The 18182-nt window shown below is 41.5% G+C and overlaps 2 protein-coding genes across 2 annotated transcripts; both read left to right on the forward strand.

Annotated features, from left to right (window-relative positions):
* Positions 1-395: 395 nt before the first annotated feature.
* Positions 396-3129, forward strand: LOC114911908 (C-type mannose receptor 2-like). Its single transcript, XM_029256398.1, has 3 exons — positions 396-468; positions 1684-2031; positions 2756-3129. Exons 1-3 carry the CDS (start codon positions 396-398, stop codon positions 3127-3129), a joined length of 795 nt encoding a protein of 264 aa, XP_029112231.1.
* A 4019-nt stretch (positions 3130-7148) lies between these two features.
* Positions 7149-11860, forward strand: LOC108936298 (C-type mannose receptor 2-like). Its single transcript, XM_029256399.1, has 5 exons — positions 7149-7171; positions 7222-7275; positions 7506-7906; positions 9923-10279; positions 11284-11860. The coding sequence occupies exons 1-5, from the start codon at positions 7149-7151 to the stop codon at positions 11664-11666; spliced, it is 1218 nt and encodes a 405-aa protein (XP_029112232.1). The 3' UTR covers positions 11667-11860.
* Positions 11861-18182: the final 6322 nt, after the last annotated feature.

Here is an 18182-nt window from a genome sequence, read left to right on the forward strand (position 1 = left end):
CTCTATGGATTATTGCGATCTGAATATTACATTATCTAATCAACGTGTGTTTGTACAATACAGGACTCTGTACACTGTCCTCATGTTTCCCTCAACAATATCACTTTGTGAACATGAGTAAAAACTGGACTGAAGCACAGAGTTACTGCAGAAAGAACTACACTGACCTGGTTACCATTGACAACCCAGAGGAAATGAACAGAGTGATTAACAGTGTAAACCTCACTGGTTATACTGGACCAGCCTGGATAGGACTGAAGAAGGGAAACTCGTGGAAGTGGCAGTGGTCCCTGGAAGAGAGACGTCTCTACAGTGATGGACAGACTGGGTTCTCAAACTGGGACAGCAGCGTAGGAGCACCTCACACTGCGGATGGGAATACCAACTGTGTGGGCATGAGAGACAACGGGAAATGGAATGATATTCCATGTAACTCCAGAAGTTCCAATGGATTCTTCATTTGTTATGATGGTGAGTTGTGGGACTTTTATTATCTCAAACTCAACATTCTGAACATTTTCGTTGGTGGGACTTTCACTGGTTACTTTATTTTTAGGATGGATAAAGGATTAGTTTTGCTCATCAAATAGCCTGTCAGTTATGACACAGGTTTTCCTTTAAAATTCTCAACCACAGGAATTTTAATTACTCTCGCTTACTTTCTTTAACCACAAATCAACATGGCAGCAGTTTGGAGCCTATGCTGGAAGCAACTGCCATTAGTCAGGTTGCCAGTCCACAAGGTGGGCAACTCAAAGTTACCAGTTCACTTGAAACACAAGGGGGACCTTGGGAGGAAACCAGAGCACCTCAGTTCGTACGCAAAAAAGGGAAGGAAATGTACACAAAATATAGAGTTCGTATTCATTTTATCTATTTATTCAAGCTGATCTATTTCATCCAAGGGCGCCAACTATGGTATCTATGTGCAGCTGGCAGCTTACGATAATATACAGCAAATTTACACAACAGAATCAATTTTACTAGAGTAATGGATGGTAAGCGGTGCTTACGGAGTTTAAATTTTTTCTAAGGACTTTCTCAGTGGTAATAGCTGTGAATACTAGAATGCTTCCCTGTGACTCCCTAATCATTTTTCTGCCTCTTGTTTCCATTTACAGCACTGTCACGTGGCAAAGCCACCTTCAGTTCTCTATCCTTAAAAAGTAAATCGTTCAATTGCCACGCTGTTCGAAATGTTTAAAATAAACATTTAGTAGAATAAAATGATCTCACCAATCATGCACTCAACACAATCACTGTGACCCAGACTGGGGGACATACAGTTACTGTTTCGGCTGCAGTTTCCCCCGCAGTGCAGTCTCCACTTAACATGTCTTACTAAGAGTACAGCAGTGAGTCTTACTGTGCCTTTCAGCCTCAGACACATTTACACACAAAATGAAATTCCAGGATACATACATTAGTTTACTCCTGCAATACTCCAGGGTGTATCCCCCTCTCACTCCAATGCTTCCAGGATACGTCTCTGGTTCACCACAGCCCTGCTCAGGACAAAGCAATTATTGAAATTGGATGGATGGATGGATGGATTAATTCACATTGTTTCTTAGGGAGAAGATAAAAACTTGTTCCTTAGGAGTTCATGTGTATATTTCCATTTTTTTGCTGTTCCTTGCTTTTAAAGTCTTAAAACCACTGGACTTTTCACAGGGAGAAAACAAACCAACCAGAGCTACATCTTCATTAATCAAAGTAATAGGACCTGGATGGAGGCGCAGAGATACTGCAGAGAGAATCACACAGACCTGGTCAGTGTGAGGAACCAGACTGAGAATGATCTCATACACGGGATGATTAATGTTGGAACCTTTGTGTGGATTGGTCTGTACAAAGACTACTGGCAGTGGTCAGACCAGAGAAACTCCTCATTCCGCTACTGGGCACCAGGAAAACCTGATAATAATACTGGGAATGAGAACTGTACTGTGGCCTCGATCACACAGACACTCAATGGAACGTGGGATGATCGACAGTGTGGTGAAAATCACCCGTTCCTGTGTTATGATGGTGAGTTCAGTTTAATGCATCTCTTATTCAACTTTCTGACCTTTATCTTCTTCTTTCTCCCAGAAAGGGAACCCATCTGTTCAAGCAGACATTTTGTTTGCAATTTTACCATTGTTATAAAAACGATATAAACACAAAATGTATACTGTATATAACAATCTATTATGATCTCAAAATAAAGTCTGAGAGCTGTGGGGTAAATGATAACAAGGAAAATCCATGCAGACTTTATTGTCCTTTTCATTCACGGTGATTATTACTTAGCTGCAGGCAGTCTTTTCAAGAGTATAAGGACATGCACTTAGAACAATATAAAACTGTGGTGGGGTACCTTAATCACCCCAGTACAGTTCTAGAGGTTTTATTTAAGGGGAAAAAGTGCCAGTAAGATCAGCCATTGCCATTGTTTAAGGATTCTTCTCAGCATTCTCTCTCAGTGTATCTTGTGATTAAATTTTTATTTAGTACATTTCCACATCAATTTCTTCTCATGCTTTATTCCCAACCCCTGAACATCGATTGCAGAAAACTCTCAGAACAACTCAAATAACCTGGACCTAGACTTGTTCTTGGACATAGAATTGTAAATTTAAGTCATTCATTATCAAAAACATATTTTCCGGTGCAGGGCTGTTGTGGTCTTGCTCTTGTACCAGAAGGTATTTTGTTGATTTGAATAATCACGCCCCCCCCCCCCCCCTCCTCTCTCCTCCCTTGCCTCCAGACCTCCTGATCCTGGTACAGGAGAACATGACCTGGAATGAAGCCCTGAACTACTGCAGAAAGAACTACACAGACCTGGTGTCTGTCCACGATGAGAAGATCCAGCACTGGGTGGAGAGGAAGGCTAGAAATGCCACCAGTGCCCATGTGTGGTTGGGTCTGCGCTTCTCCTGTACTCTGAGCTTCTGGTTCTGGGTCAGTGCAGAACCTGTCTGCTATGACAACTGGTTCCTAGGTAATGGGACTGGGACTGGAACTGGACACTGTGGGAACACTGGAGCTGTACAATGTGGAGAAAAACATCAGTGGGTCAGTCTGCCTGAGACTCAGAAACTCAACTTCATCTGTGTCAAATGTCCATGTGAGTCTAACTAATACACCTCTACTCAGTGTCCATAATATAATTTGTGTATGAAGGTGGGAAAAACTGAATTTTCTACTCTTTTTCTAATATTTCCACATTAGCTGACTGGGAGTTGACTAGATTATCATGGTTCCTGACTCTGTAAAATTATAATTGCCAGATAACTATAAACTGTATGACAAGAAAAAGTAAGGATTAATGATTGTATTTAATTACATTTCTCATAGGATATTTCAAAAGTGTATAAATGAAAGTGAACATTAGGAGTGGCAAAAAATTAACTCCGCTAAATATTTTGTCAGAGACTGTAAAATTACATTCTCGTAACGCATTGGGCTGAAAGAAGTGAGTCATGTAATTATGTATGCTAAAAAGTCCAAATAAAATTTAGCAAACTACCTACTGTTTTGGTCACCTGATGTTTTGTGTTCCTTCCTATTCAATGAAATATCAAGCGAATGAGAACAGAAGCCAGTTCTTTTTGTGCATCAGAGAATTATTTGCATGTGAAAAAAAAAGTTTATTTAATTACAGTGCTGTAGAAAGCGAAAAGGTGCATGTTTTTCAACTTATTTATGGGGATTTGATATTAATTTCAACAATATTAATAGATGCAGGTGATCTAATTTAAATAACGAAAATGAGAATCTTTGCAATCGCTTGAGACTGAATAGTTGATTTGGATAATAATGCTAGTAAAGTTGCTGTTTCTATGAAAGATGTGCTCATATCAATGTGTGTGACGTGAGGGAACAGATGCAGCACCAATAACGCATTTGATAAGTACTCTGTCGATATGGGAGATTCAAATATATTGAACCTTTTCCCATTATTTCATTAATTTTTATCACTCACTGTAATATACATATAAGGTTGACCAGATGCATTTTGTTCCCTATTTTTTCCTATAAACACTTGGAATGACACCCATATCCACTGCTGATTTTGATCCACTGTTGATTTGACTTTCAGAAATGACTCTTTGCAGCACTAGGTTATGCTGGTCGTGCCCAGAAACTGAACGTGAACATAATTAAATTTCGTTATAAATTTTACAGGGGGTGCAGCGGCGCAGTGGGTTGGTCTGGGTTCTGCTCTCCGGTGGGTCTGGGGTCCGAGTTGGGGTGCCTTGCGACAGACTGGCCCCCTGCCCTGAGTGTGTCCCCTCCCCCTCCAGCCTCATCCCCTGAGTTGCTGGGTTAGGCTCTGGTTCCCCGTGACCCCGTATGGGACAGGCGGTTCAGAAAGTGTATGTATGTATGTATGTATGTGTACATGTATGCAAATTTTACTAGGGTAAGTACCTTGTTCAAGGGTGCTGAAGGTGGACATTTCTTTATTTATTTACTTCTATTTAAGTTGCAGATTTATCCAAAAGCCTGGGGAAAGAATTTTAGTGTTTTTTCAGCATTTTTAAAAGTACAGCATAAATAAGTTTCCATTTCACCTCGAGACCAAGAGGAGATGATCATTCCCGACACTGTAACAAGATCGCAGTGCTCCTTCACATCTGGACGCTTGATGGTCTCACTCTCAAGGCATCCAAAATCGAAAGTGGGTGAGATCTCAGTTTCGGCCCTCATCAGGGGGATTGAACTCCCCCTACCCCTCAGTACTGCTGAATCCTTCACACTATTCAAGGAGGCTCTTTAAACTTTTGGACCCACTTCTCTGCTGATGTCCTACCAGCTACAATATATAAAATTGCATCACACCATCTATCATGATCATCTCTTTGTTTCCTATTTCACTCCCTGTTCTGTTGGCAACTGCTGGAGTAAAGTGTGTCTGCAAGTTCTCAGTTCTGACCTCCCTTCCTGTTGCGTATCGGTCTTTGGTTTTGTTATACTTATTATAACTTGCACATCATGGAAATAAATTCTGCCTCAATAAAATCCTTATTTTCAATGCCAGAGGCTGAATTTTAATATTCAATACATTTTTTTCCCAAGAAACTGAGAGATATTTTGTTTTCATTGTATCAGGTTAAGGGGGTGCGGTGGCGCAGTGGGTTGGACCACAGTCCTGCTCTCCAGTGGGTCTGAAGTTCAAGTCCTGCTCGGGGTGCCTTGCGACGGACTGGCGTCCTGTCCTGGGTGTGTCCCCTCCTCCTCTGGCCTTACGCCCTGTGTTGCCGGGTAGGCTCTGGTTCCCTGCGACCCCGTACGGGACAAGCGGTTCTGAAAGTGTGTGTGTATCGGGTTACACGTGCATATATATTTATTGCACATTTTACTTCTTTGCATTTTGCAAATACAAAGCACCACACTGTAGCAGAATGTGGGAGGATTATAGTTCCTGTTATAGTTTCTGTTTATGATTTCCAACAACAGATAATACCCCTCGGTGACAGTGAGGTCAGCTTGATGTTCTGCTCCTAAAACTGTTCTCACATTGACACCTTTATTATCTGAAATTTAGCAGTTTTTAAAAATACAAACTCATCAGAACTGAGACTAATATTGATAGAATGAAAAGTTCTGTGATTTGCTTTGCCAAAGCTGCAATAAAATGACATTTTGAGGGTGAAGGATCCCTACAAACTGAGACACTGAGAAGGTGACAAAAGGGGAGAAAAAAAGTCAGACTGAAACACTTCCAGAGACACAGAAAGACTAAAGACTAATAATTATGATTTATGAATGATGAACCAGAATATTTTTTACATGAAATGATAAATAAGTCGAAATTCTTCTCCTGTGACACTACAGTTGTGTGACTGTAGTGGAATTCAGTATTTCTAGCTGCTCATTAATAGACCGTTGATGATGGAGAAAGAATAAAAATTGAGCAATAATTAATGTAAATACTTTTAGCAGCAAGATATATTCCTGCAAATCATCTCAACCAGGAACTTTACTCTCCCAGCGCGTCATTATCAAATGAATGTCCTCAGCCTTCTAAAAATAGAAATAATGTCGTCCTGTGTGTTTCTCTGGGGTTCTGGAAAAAAAATAGTTTGCATATGTGATTAAAATACAAATAGTGATGACAAGAAAGAGGAACGAAAGAGAGCAGAGAATTCAGAGCTCATAATATCCATCAGAGAGTGCAGAGGAGAAGTAGGAGAAGAAAAAGTGAGAAGAGGAAGGACATTAATCGATTAAGGGAAAAAATCACTATCGACAGGTAAGTCTTGTTTAAGTCTTATACTTTACTAACTTTTAATATGTAATAAATACATAAAAACCCCTGTTCTCCAATAGGTTAAGTCATATTTTCAGTAAAAGAACAATTTAACATGATAAAACTTCCATACATTTTGAAAGAGGAGAATGTAATAAAAAATAAAAAGTTAAATACAATATAAATACATTAATACTATGGGGAATGGTGGCAGGGCAGGTTTTGCCTGCTCTCCGGCAGGTCTTGGGTTCCAGTCCTGCTTGGGGTGCATTGGGATGGACTGGTGTTCTGTCCTGGGTGTCCCCTTGACCTTGTGCCCTGCTTTGCTGGGTTAGGCTCTGGCTTGCTGCGACCCCGCTTAGGACAAGCAGCATCAGACTCTGTGTGTGTGTGTGTGTGTGTGTGTGTGTGTGTGTGTGTAAATAACTACCGAATAAATAATAACAAAACTAACAAGTACAACAAAAATTATTTGAACTTCTGAACAGACACCCACACTGAAACCACTTGCCCCAAGCAGGGTTGTGGCAAGGCAGAACCTAACCGAGCAACACAGGGAAAAGGGTCAAGGGAAAAGAGCCAGGATGTGACACCAGTACATCACAAACAGAACTTGAACCCCAGACCCACCAGAAAGGAGGCAGAGGCCAAACCCACTTCACCACCCAAACTTCTAAAAAAAATGCAGTAAATAGAATTAAGTACAATTGTTTTCAAAAAAAAACTTTTGTCTAATTCATACATTGAACTGAGCTTTTTATGTGAAAAGGAAGTCTGGGACTTTCAATAAATAAAATGAAAAATGGAACTTTAAACAAAGAAAGAAAATCTTATGGGGCTCTAAGCAATTGATTATACCATTAAGAAGAAATGGTCCTGATTACCAGTCAGTATTATTGCCTACATGTGTCTCGTGTGCACCGGACAGTATCATTGCCACAAAACCCATAAGTCTAAATTGTGTGTGTTCCCTGCAGGCTGACAGAACACAGGTATGGAGTGTCGAGTGTTTCTCCTCCTGCTGCTCTCAGGTCAGTGTCTCCACTGTTTGTACTACGGTATAAATGTACCGAACTGCGGTGTCTCCTTAGTCCATCGAGGTGCTCACATTGTTGTGTGAAATCCTCATAATGAGAGTAAAACAAACATGTGTCCGAATGTGGAATGTATGTGTGTGTCAATGTGTCTACTTTCAAATCTCTATGGATTATTGCGATCTGAATATTAGATTATCTAATCAATGTGTGTTTGTACAATACAGGACTCTGTCCTCATGTTTTCCTCAACAATATCACTTTGTGAACATGAGTAAGAACTGGACTGAAGCACAGAGTTACTGCAGAAATAACTACACTGACCTGGTTACCATTGACAACCCAGAGGAAATGAACAGATTGATTAACAGTGTAAACCTCACTGGTTATACTGGACCAGTCTGGATAGGACTGGAGAAGGGAAACTCGTGGGAGTGGCAGTGGTCTCTGGAAGAGAGACGTCTCTACAGTGATGGACAGACTGGGTTTTGGAACTGGGACACCAGCGTAGGAGCACCTCACACTGTGGATGGGAATACCAACTGTGTGGGGATGAGAGACACTGGGAAATGGAATGATATTCCCTGTGCCTCTAAAACTCCCACAGGATTCTTTGTTTGTTATGATGGTGAGTTGTAAGAAATTTGTTTTCTCAAACACAAAAATTAATTTGGGATCTTTTAAACAGCATGATTTTCACAGTTTTTGAAAGAACTTTAAAAAATCTTGTAGTGTAGTGATTACAGCTGCTGCCTTTGGACCCCGAGGCCACAGGTTTGAATCCCATCTTTAGCTATAGTACCCTTCAGCAGGGTACACTAAGATGCTATTCTGAAATTACTCAGGTGCGAAAGTAATTGTAAGCAGCTTAATGTTGTTAGCTGATCTGGAGAAAAGCATCTGGGAAATTCATAAAATGTACATTGAGAAATTTACTTGAATAATTGTATGAAAGTACACACACACACGCACGCACACACGTTGACTGAAACCGCTTGACCCAAGCGGGATTGCAGCGAGCCATAGCTTAAACCACTGACACAGGACGCCAGGCTGGAGGGGGAAGGGACACACCCAGGATGGGATGCCAGTCCATCACAAGGCACCAAGGACTTGAACCCCAGACCTACCAGAGAACAGGTCAAACTGCTGTGCCACCTATATAAAAGCATTAGGTGAAAAAAAAGTACTAAAGTTACATTTATTAGAATTAATTTTAAATGTTTTGAAACAAGGGGTGCGGTGGCGCAGTGGGTTGGACTGCAGTCCTGCTCTCTGGTGGGTCTGGGGTTCAAGTCCTGCTTGGGGTGCCTTGCGGTGGACTGGTGTCCCGTCCTGGGTGTGTCCCCTTCCCCCTCTGGCCTTACGCCCTGTGTTGCCGGGTAGGCTCCGGTTCCCCGTGACCCCGTAAGGGACAAGCGGTTCTGAAAATGTGTGTGTGTGTGTGTGTGTGTGTGTGTGTGTGTTTTGAAACACTACAATATGCTGTTTTAATAAACTTTTTCAATAAATAAGTTCTTGATGTGGGGGACATGGTGGCATAGAGGGTTTGCCTAGGGCCTGCTTTCTAGTGGGTCTGGGGTTCAAGCCCTGCTTGGGATGCCTTATGATGGACTGCTGTCCCATCTTGGGTGTGTCCCCTCCCCCTCCAGCCTTATGCCCTTTGTTGCTGGGTTGGGCTCCAGTTCACCACAACCCTCTCTGGGACAAGTGGTTTCAGACCGTGCGTGCGTGTTTGCATTCAGTTGCTTTCCCATAATAGCTGAGCTCATGTTCTTACAGAAATGACTTTAAGATGAGTACAGATCTATACACATTTCGAAGGGTTTTTCCTTTTCGAAGTAAATTCTTATGAGAAAACGCATAAAATGTTATACTGTAAAAGATATACGTGTATATTGCAGTTTTACTGTGTTTTTAATGTTTTTTTTTTTTTTTTTTTACATATTTTTAACAATTAACTACTTTTATAGACAGCTTGTTTAAGTCAGATCAAGGCAAAGGGATTTGTGTGATGAACCCTGGACAGGCTGCCAGTCCATCACAAAGGAGCCACACACGCAGACACGGTCCAGTAAATGTATAGTGAGAAGTTAACTGGAAACACACAGAGTGTGATGGTGGCCTCTGGAAAAAACACATGAAGCCAGGCTGAACATGCAAACTGCCAACACACTGAGCTGGACTCACACCTACACATCACTACAAGTCACTGCAGAAGCAGTATTTAAATGACTGCATAGTCTAAGAAAGTAACTAAGTCATTAAATTAAAAAGAAGTGGCTTCCCTGCAATACGAGATGGGTTTTGTATAATTGGGCCATAATAACTTCCAGTTTCATACAATTTCTGCTACATTCTAATGAAGTAAAACAGTACAAGATGGAAAGTGTGAGACACAAAAAGAAACAACACAAACACACACATTATTTTGTTCTTTGTTATAGTCATGAGATGTCTGAAGGAAAATATAATGAACAAACGTGTTTCGAAGATCAGATCTATTTTTTCTCTTAAAAAATAAAAGATGAATAAATTACATTAAATAGCTGATTGTTCAATCATTTGATCACGTGTAAAATAAACCGTATCTTTTATGCTCTGATTTTAAAGTGATTTTTACAAACAACTGGACTCTTTACAGGGAGAGAACAAGCCAACCAGAGATACATCTTCGTTAATCAAAATAATACGAACTGGATGGAGGCACAGAGATACTGCAGAGAGAATCACACAGACCTGGTCAGTGTGAGGAACCAGACTGAGAATGATATCATACACAAGATGTTTACAACTGGAACCTGGGTGTGGATCGGTCTGTACAGAGACTACTGGCAGTGGTCAGACCAGAGAAACTCTTCATTCCGCTACTGGGCACCAGGAAAACCTGATAATTATGATGGGAATGAGAACTGTACTGTAGCCTCGTTCACACAGATGCACAGTGGAACATGGGATGATCGACAGTGTGGTGAAAATCACCCGTTCCTGTGTTACGATGGTGAGTTGAGTCAGATTCACAACATGTAGTCATGTAATTAAAAAGTGATCAACCACAAAAATATCCATGGCATATAAGATTTGTTTCGTTTATACAATCAGTCGGAACCGAAGGACAATCAATCCAATATCCTACTTTATTGTCCTTTTTTATTTATAGTGATTATGACCTGACTTTAAAAACTTTGCCATGAAAGACCGCTTGTAATAAATACGAATTTCACACTTTTTGATCGCACACCAGGATAAGTATTAACCAAAATATTGTTTCTAAGGATACAATCTCAGAACAGTAACATTTACCAGTGCTCTGTAACTTTCCATTTGAGTCCTTTAATTAGCTGTTTAGTCCTTTAACACTCTAGAGTTTATTTTTTTATTTGAGAAAAAAGCACCAAAAAGAGAATCCGTTGCTATTTTTAAGCATTCATTTTAGGATTCTGTCTCTCTGCATTCTGTCAAATGTTAATATAGCACATTTTCGAATCCTAAAATCCTGATTATAAAAGAGAAATTTAGTCATCATTACCCTGAAGAACACGGAGGTGCTCCACCTCTGAACTCTACATTATTGAAAACTATCAGAGCAACAGATGTAATCTGAACCTAGAATTGTTTTGGATCGCAAATTTATTTCAGTCATCATTATTGAAAACTGTGCTGCCAGTGCATTTCCTTACATCTAATTATAGTAAAACATTAAGTATAGTATAGTAAGTATAACAAAACATTAAGAGTGCAAAAAAATGTATCAATTTAAAAAAATCTGTGCAGGACACCAATAAATAATCAATGCACAGCTACTCAACACTGACATGGAAGAAGAACATATGTTAAATAATGTTGTGCTGAACTCTCCTCCAATACATATAGACCCAGTATTTATGAAAATAAAACTTTGGACAACTAAAGCAGTAATTTCTAAAAACTCCATCTGCAGCTGTCCCAGTCTTTGAAATTCTAGGAATTTTATTCTTTATAATCACCCACCTCCTTTGCCTCCAGATCTCTTGATTTTGGTGCAGCAGAATAAGACCTGGAATGAAGCACTGAACCACTGCAGGGAGAACAACATGGACCTTGTGTCAGTCCATAGTAAGGAGATCCAGCTGATTGTGGAGAAGAAGGCTGAAAAAGCAACTACTACCCATGTGTGGTTGGGTCTGCGCTATTCCTGTGCCCTGAACTTCTGGTTCTGGGTCAGTGCACAGACGGTGTGCTATGACAACTGGGCCCCAGGTAATGAGACTGGAAATGAACACTGTGGGATCACTGGGGCTGTACAATCTGGAAGAGGACATCAGTGGGTCAGTCTGCATGAGGCAGAAAAACTCAATTTCATTTGTTCCAAATGTCTAGGTCAGTGTAATTCAGAATCCGTAATATAATCTGTTTATGAACATGGGGAAAACTACATTTTCTATTCTTTTTCTCATATTTCTATATTAGACGACTAGGACTTGACAGCAGCTAGATCATCATAATTCTTGGCTGTAATGATAAGATAAGATAAAATAAGAAAAGATACTTTATTGTAATTGTAGGCAACACAATTAAATTTTGTGTGGCAATCCGCAGAAAACAGCAGCAGAAAGAACACTTAAAATAAATTAATAAAGAAATAAACAAACAATAAGAATTAGACTGAAACTGATACTTATTAAATCCATTATAATAGTTATATAGTTTTGAGATGTGTGAGAAGAAAAAGTGAGGATTCATTACACACACATTGTCTGAACCGCTTGTCCCATACGGGGGGGGGGTCATGGGGAACCAGAGCCTAACCTGGCAGCACAGGGCATAAGGCTGGAGGGGGAGGGGACACACCCAGGGCGGGACACCAGTCCATTGCAAGGCACCCCAAGCAGGATTCGAACCCCAGACCCACTGGAGAGCAGGACCCAGTCCAACCCACTGCACCACCGCACCCCCCACAGGTTCATTACTCTGTTTAATTATGTTTCTCTTTAAGCATTTCGTTGTGAACATCAGTACACACACACACACACATTTTCAGAACCGCTTGTCCCGTACGGGGTCACGGGGAACCGGAGCCTACCCGGCAACACAGGGCGTAAGGCCTGAGGGGGAAGGGGACACACCCAGGACGGGACGCCAGTCCATCGCAAGGTACCCCAAGCGGGACTCGAACCCCAGACCCACCGGACAGCAGGACTGCGGTCCAACCCACTGCGCCACCGCACCCCAACATCAGTATGTGTTAAAAGTATTTTTTTCACAGAGTGCTTGTACTGCATTATGTTGAAGCAAGTGATTCATTTAATGTTTGTAAACTGAAAATTATAAATAAAGCTTTATTGCATACATTCTATTTTGGTCACCCGATGTTTTATGATCCCTCGTATTCTATTAGATATTGGCCGTATAACCAGCTGGTTCCTTTGTGTGCATCACATAATTATTTCCATGTGAATGAAAACTATTTAAAGTGAAAAGATGTGTGGTTTTCATCTTTTTTTCTAAGTATGGATATTATACCTTCATTTCGATAACACTGATAAGTAAAGTACACACACATTTTCAGAACCGCTTGTCCCATACGGGTCACGGGAAACCGGAGCCTACCCGGTAACACAGGGCGTAAGGCCGGAGGGGGAGGGGACACACCCAGGACGGGACGCCAGTCCATCACAAGGCACCCCAAGCAGGACTCGAACCGCAGACCCACTGAAGAGCAGGACCCGGTCCAACCCACTGCTCCACCGCGCCCCCTCTAGGTAAAGTAATATAATAAAAACAATAAAAATTATTTGTTTCAATCATTTATTTAACGTAAAAAGTCAGAAATGCAATTGTCTACTATGGCAAAAATAAGTACAATAAGTACACTCCCTAGTTTCAACAACTGGTTTTACCCCCTTTGGCAGAAATCACTTCTTTTCAACTGATGAGGTGACTGCAGAATTTTACCTCTGATTCCAGTGTTTCGTTACACATACTTATATTTATTCATTTATCAGACAGTGTTCTCCGGTGAACTCTATGTAGTGTTATCAGCCCACACACCTTATTCACCAAGATGACATCCTCGGTTTGGGCCAGAAAGCCCTTGACCACATCGGTGACGTCCTCCAGCTGGTGTTCGAAAGCCCTCAGTTTGACACTGCGAGCGTCTTTCCGGAAGCTCTCCGGGAGCTGGGCCACACGCTGCGGGTTGCCATTCTTCTGGCAGATCCCTTCATAACATAAACCTGTGGACAGGATCCAGGAACAATCCGACCAGCACTTGATGCAGTAGTAAGAGGCACACCATGCCGACCGTGACCGAGACACGAGCGGAGACATCCACATGATGGTGCAGGGAGGGAGCAGCAGAACAAGTCAATGCCATGTGACTGTTTGACAAATAAACAGATTTACATTTATTTACTTAGCAGACACTTTTCTCCAAAGCAACTTCCAATGAGCTCTATGTAGTGTTATCAGCCCACACACCTTATTCACCAAGGTGAATTACACTGCTAGGTACACTACTTACTCTGGGTCTCTGATCCAGACCTCAGTGGAACACACAGACTCTCTCTGTCACTCACACACTACAGCATAAACAGCATGTCTTTGGACTGTGCGAGGAAACCAGAGCACCCGGCGAAAACCCTCACAGACACGGGGAGAACATGCAAACTCCGCACAGACTGAGCAGGGATCGAACCATGTCCTCTCGCACCACCCAGGCGCTGTGAGACAGCAAGGATACTCTATTCTATTCATTATTTGCTATCCTTGTTGGTATTTTGACATTTTTGCTTCTTTCTTTGCTTGCACTACTTCTATACTGCTTCTACACCTTCTCGGTTGTTTGATTTTTTTCTTTATGTAGTATATAAATAGTGCAGGTAAGAAGGTGGCGGAACACTTTTGCGTTTGGACCCCTTTTTGTTTCCGGGTTTGAGTTAGAAACTATCTTGTCTACAGGGACAATTTATTCTTAGTGGTTTAATCAGTTGTTCAGAACCCCATGTGTTTTTATTTTTAAGTTCTATTTTTTATTTTATTCATAAAAGCTTTTTATTTGTTTTTTGAATATCCTGTGATTTCTGTCCACATTTGTAAGGTTTGCTGGTTTTTATTTAGTACAATTTGATTATTTGCCCTTTCACCAGAACATTAAATACTCACAATTTGTTATCTTTTCCATTCATAACTCACAGCTTGATACAAAATCCTTATGTTACACCCTGGACAACCTCGGGGTTGTTGTTTAACATATCTCCTTTAAGGAATCCAAATAAGAAATAAAAACAATGTTCGACACTATGTATCACTGGATTCCGAAGTACTCTTTGCATACGCAATCTGAACAAACGTCCTGATAAGTAACCTGAGAGGGAGGGAAGAAACTTTAATCCAAATTAACTAAATTATGTAAGAATAAAGACTGAGTGCAGGAGAGAAGCAACTAATAAAGAAAAAAGAGAAGAGACATCAAGTTCACCAATGGAGAACACAGTACAAAGATATTAATATATAATTATATAATTATTGGAGTGTACCTGGCGAGCACAGGAAAGTCCACATACTTGAGTAACGTTGTGAGGAACGATAGAGGAGGAGCAAAGCATGACATGCACAGCACGCTAGGAAAGGCCAGGGGAGTTTTTCGGGGTATGACCAACATCTGGAAGTCATCTCAGTACAGATGCAGGTTTGGAGTAATGTATGGATTTAAACCAAACTGACTGAAGAGCTCAACTTCATCTGTTGCAAATAGGCAGGTGAGTCTAATCCACTGATTTGTAGGACTGTCTGTGCTGTACATGAACAAGGAAACACACACAACATCTGAGACTACCTGTTCCTGGGAGCCAGAGCCTAAATCGGCAGCACAGGGGATACACGCAGGACAGGATCCCAGCTCATCGCAAGGCACCCCAAGCAGGACTCGAACCCCAGACCCACCAGAGAGCAAGACCCAGTCAAACCCATCACACCCCCCTGCACAAGGAAACACTTTAGTTCTTTTTCCTCTGTTTCTTCTTTAGGGAACAAGGAGCCCATCAACATCTTGTAGAGCCCGACAGTTATGGACTCTCTCTCTTTCTTGTCAACTTTGTATCTCTTTGCATCGGAAAATGAAAATTATTTGAATATGCAGTAGTGGTAGTTTGACTTAAATCCATGAATTAGTTAAAATCTATATCTGTGTGTGTGTGTGTGTGTGGATGCATATTAAATACACCAAAATTCTAGTTGTACAAAAGCAATTGCAATTACAGTTAAAAGACATTGAACTTCTCACTTTGTAATAACTGCTTTTGACAGTTTCCTTTTTGCTGTGATCTCAGAGCTCATGCATGTTGTCGTGACAGGATCCAGAATGAGAGACGGACACAAGTCCGGGCTCGCAGGTTTTATTAACAGGACTGGACTTAAGGAGGGTCTGAATTAAGGCGGAGGTTGGGCGACTGGCAAACTTCGGTCAGGGGATACGGCAATACTCATGGTCCAAAGACAATCCAAGAAACAGAGCGGGAAAACACAAACAGGAAGCATGGAAGAAGAGCGCTGCAGTTTCTCGTGGGAGGTTCCGCACTGAGGTGTTTCCAGGGCGCCCTTTTATGCTGTGCTCCTCGGGATGGGCACAGGTGTCATCGATTGGCTGCTGGATGAGGGCGAGACGCATGTATGTGGCTGTATACATTTGTGTTTACCAGTGTATCTGTTCATATTTATATTTATACAGTGTCCAAAATGAAAAGTCTGTGAGATCTCGGTTTTGGCCCTTATTAGGTGGATTTAACTCCCTCTGTCCCTCAGGACTGCTGAATTCTTCATGCCATTCAAGAGGGGTCATTAAACCCATAACTTTTGGACCCATTTCTCTGCTGATGTACTACCAGCTATGTAAAATTGCATCACACCATATACCATGATCATCTCTGTGTTTCCTATTTCACTCTTAGTTCTGTTGGCGGCTGCCGGAGTAAAGTGTGTCTGAAAGTTCTTGTCCCAGACCTCACTTCCTTTGGTTTTATTATATTTTTTTTATAACTTTCACATCATGGACATTAATTCTGTCTCAATAAAATGCCTTTTTTTTTTTCAGTGCGAGAGGCTGAATTTTAATATCCAGTAAATTTCTATGGGTGTTTTTTTTTTTTTCCTGGAAACAGAAACTGAGAGATATTTTGTTTCCATTGTATCAGGTTACATGTACATATGTACATTTTGCACATTTTTCTTCTTTGCATTTTGCAAAACAGCATTTTGCATTTTGCATTTTGCAAAAAAACAGAAATAATGTTGTCCTTTGTGTTTCTCTGGGGTTCTGGAAAAAAAAAATAGTTTGCATATGTGATTAAAAACAGATAGTGATGTCAAGAAAGATCAAATAACAGAGAAGAATTCAAAGCTCATAATATCCATAAGAAAGTATAAAGGAAGAGGTGCGGTGGCGCAGTGGGTTGGACCGCAGTCCTGCTCTTCGGTGGGTCTGGGGTTCGAGTCCTGCTTGGGGTGCCTTGCGGCGGACTGGCGTCCCGTTCTGGGTGTGTCCCCTCCCCCTCCAGCCTTATGCCCTGTGTTGCCGGGTAGGCTCCGGTTCCCTGTGACTCTATACGGGACAAGCGGTTCTGAAAATGTGTGTGAGTGTAAAGGAGTGGTAGGAGAAGAAAAAGTGAGAAAAGGAAGGACATTTACTTGATTCACCTGAAAAATCACTCTTCATGAGTCTTGTTTAAGTCCTTTAGTTTACAAACTTTTAAAATGTAATAAATATATAAAACCCCTCTTCTCTAATGGGTGAAGTCAAAAAGGAGAGTGTAAAAAAATTTAAATACAATATAAATAACTAAGTAGTGAATAAATAATTGAAACAAGATAAATTACTATAGCACAAATCATTTGAACTTCCAAGTACACACACACACACACACATTTTCAGAACCGCTTGTTCCATACGGGGGAACCAGAGCCTACCCAGCAACGCAGGGTGTAAGGCTGGAGGGGGAGGGGACACACCCAGGACAGGACGGCAGTCCGTCGCACAGCACCCCAAGGGGGACTTGAACCCCAGACCCACCAGGGAGCAAGACTGTGTTCCAACCCACTGCGCCACCACACCCCCAACTTCCATGTAAATACATAAAAAATAACTACAATTATTTTCTGGGGGGGGCGGTGGAGCGGTGCAGTGGGTTTGACTGGGTCCTGCTCTCTAATGGGTCTGGGGTGTCCTGCAAGGGACTGGTGTCCCGTCCTGGGTGTGTCCCCTCCCCCTCCACTCTTACCCCCTGTGTTGCCGGGCTAGGCTCCAGCTCCCTGCAACCCTGTATGGAACGAGCGGTTTCAGGTGGTGTGTGTGTGTGTGTGTGTGTGTGTGTGTATTAAACACCAGAGAATTGGATGTCGGAAACACGTTTATTTTCATTGCTTTGCCGTAGACCACATCACACACTACTCTTCCTTGGATGGGACACATATGACATGTCATAGCCCCCACAGCACAGCAGCCACACAATCCTATCCAAACACACAGCTCAGACACCGTGGAGTACCGGCATTATCAGTTCCAACATCATGTTGCCCTTGAGCAGCTATTAATGGTAAGAATCTGCAAATGCATCCACCTTCTCGTAAAATGAGGTGACATTAGATGAGTTAAGACAAGATCAGATGGAATTCCTGAAAGTGACCTCACATGCTGTAAAAAAAAAAGCAGCAGGCCTTTATAAAAAGAGGAAATAATGTGTACAAATAATATGCCATTGTATTTTTCTGGGGCTCTGGAATTCTTTTTGCATATTCAGTATAGTCAAACTATGTACATGTGAGTGCGGGATCATGGGAGGGAGGGAGAGAGGAGAATTTATTTAAATTACATGTAGAAAATAAGAGTGAAAAAAGTGACTGACCGTACGAGCAGAAGAGAAAATTCATTC

The sequence above is a fragment of the Scleropages formosus genome, chromosome 11 (assembly GCF_900964775.1).
Source record: "Scleropages formosus chromosome 11, fSclFor1.1, whole genome shotgun sequence".
Taxonomy (NCBI): domain Eukaryota; kingdom Metazoa; phylum Chordata; class Actinopteri; order Osteoglossiformes; family Osteoglossidae; genus Scleropages; species Scleropages formosus.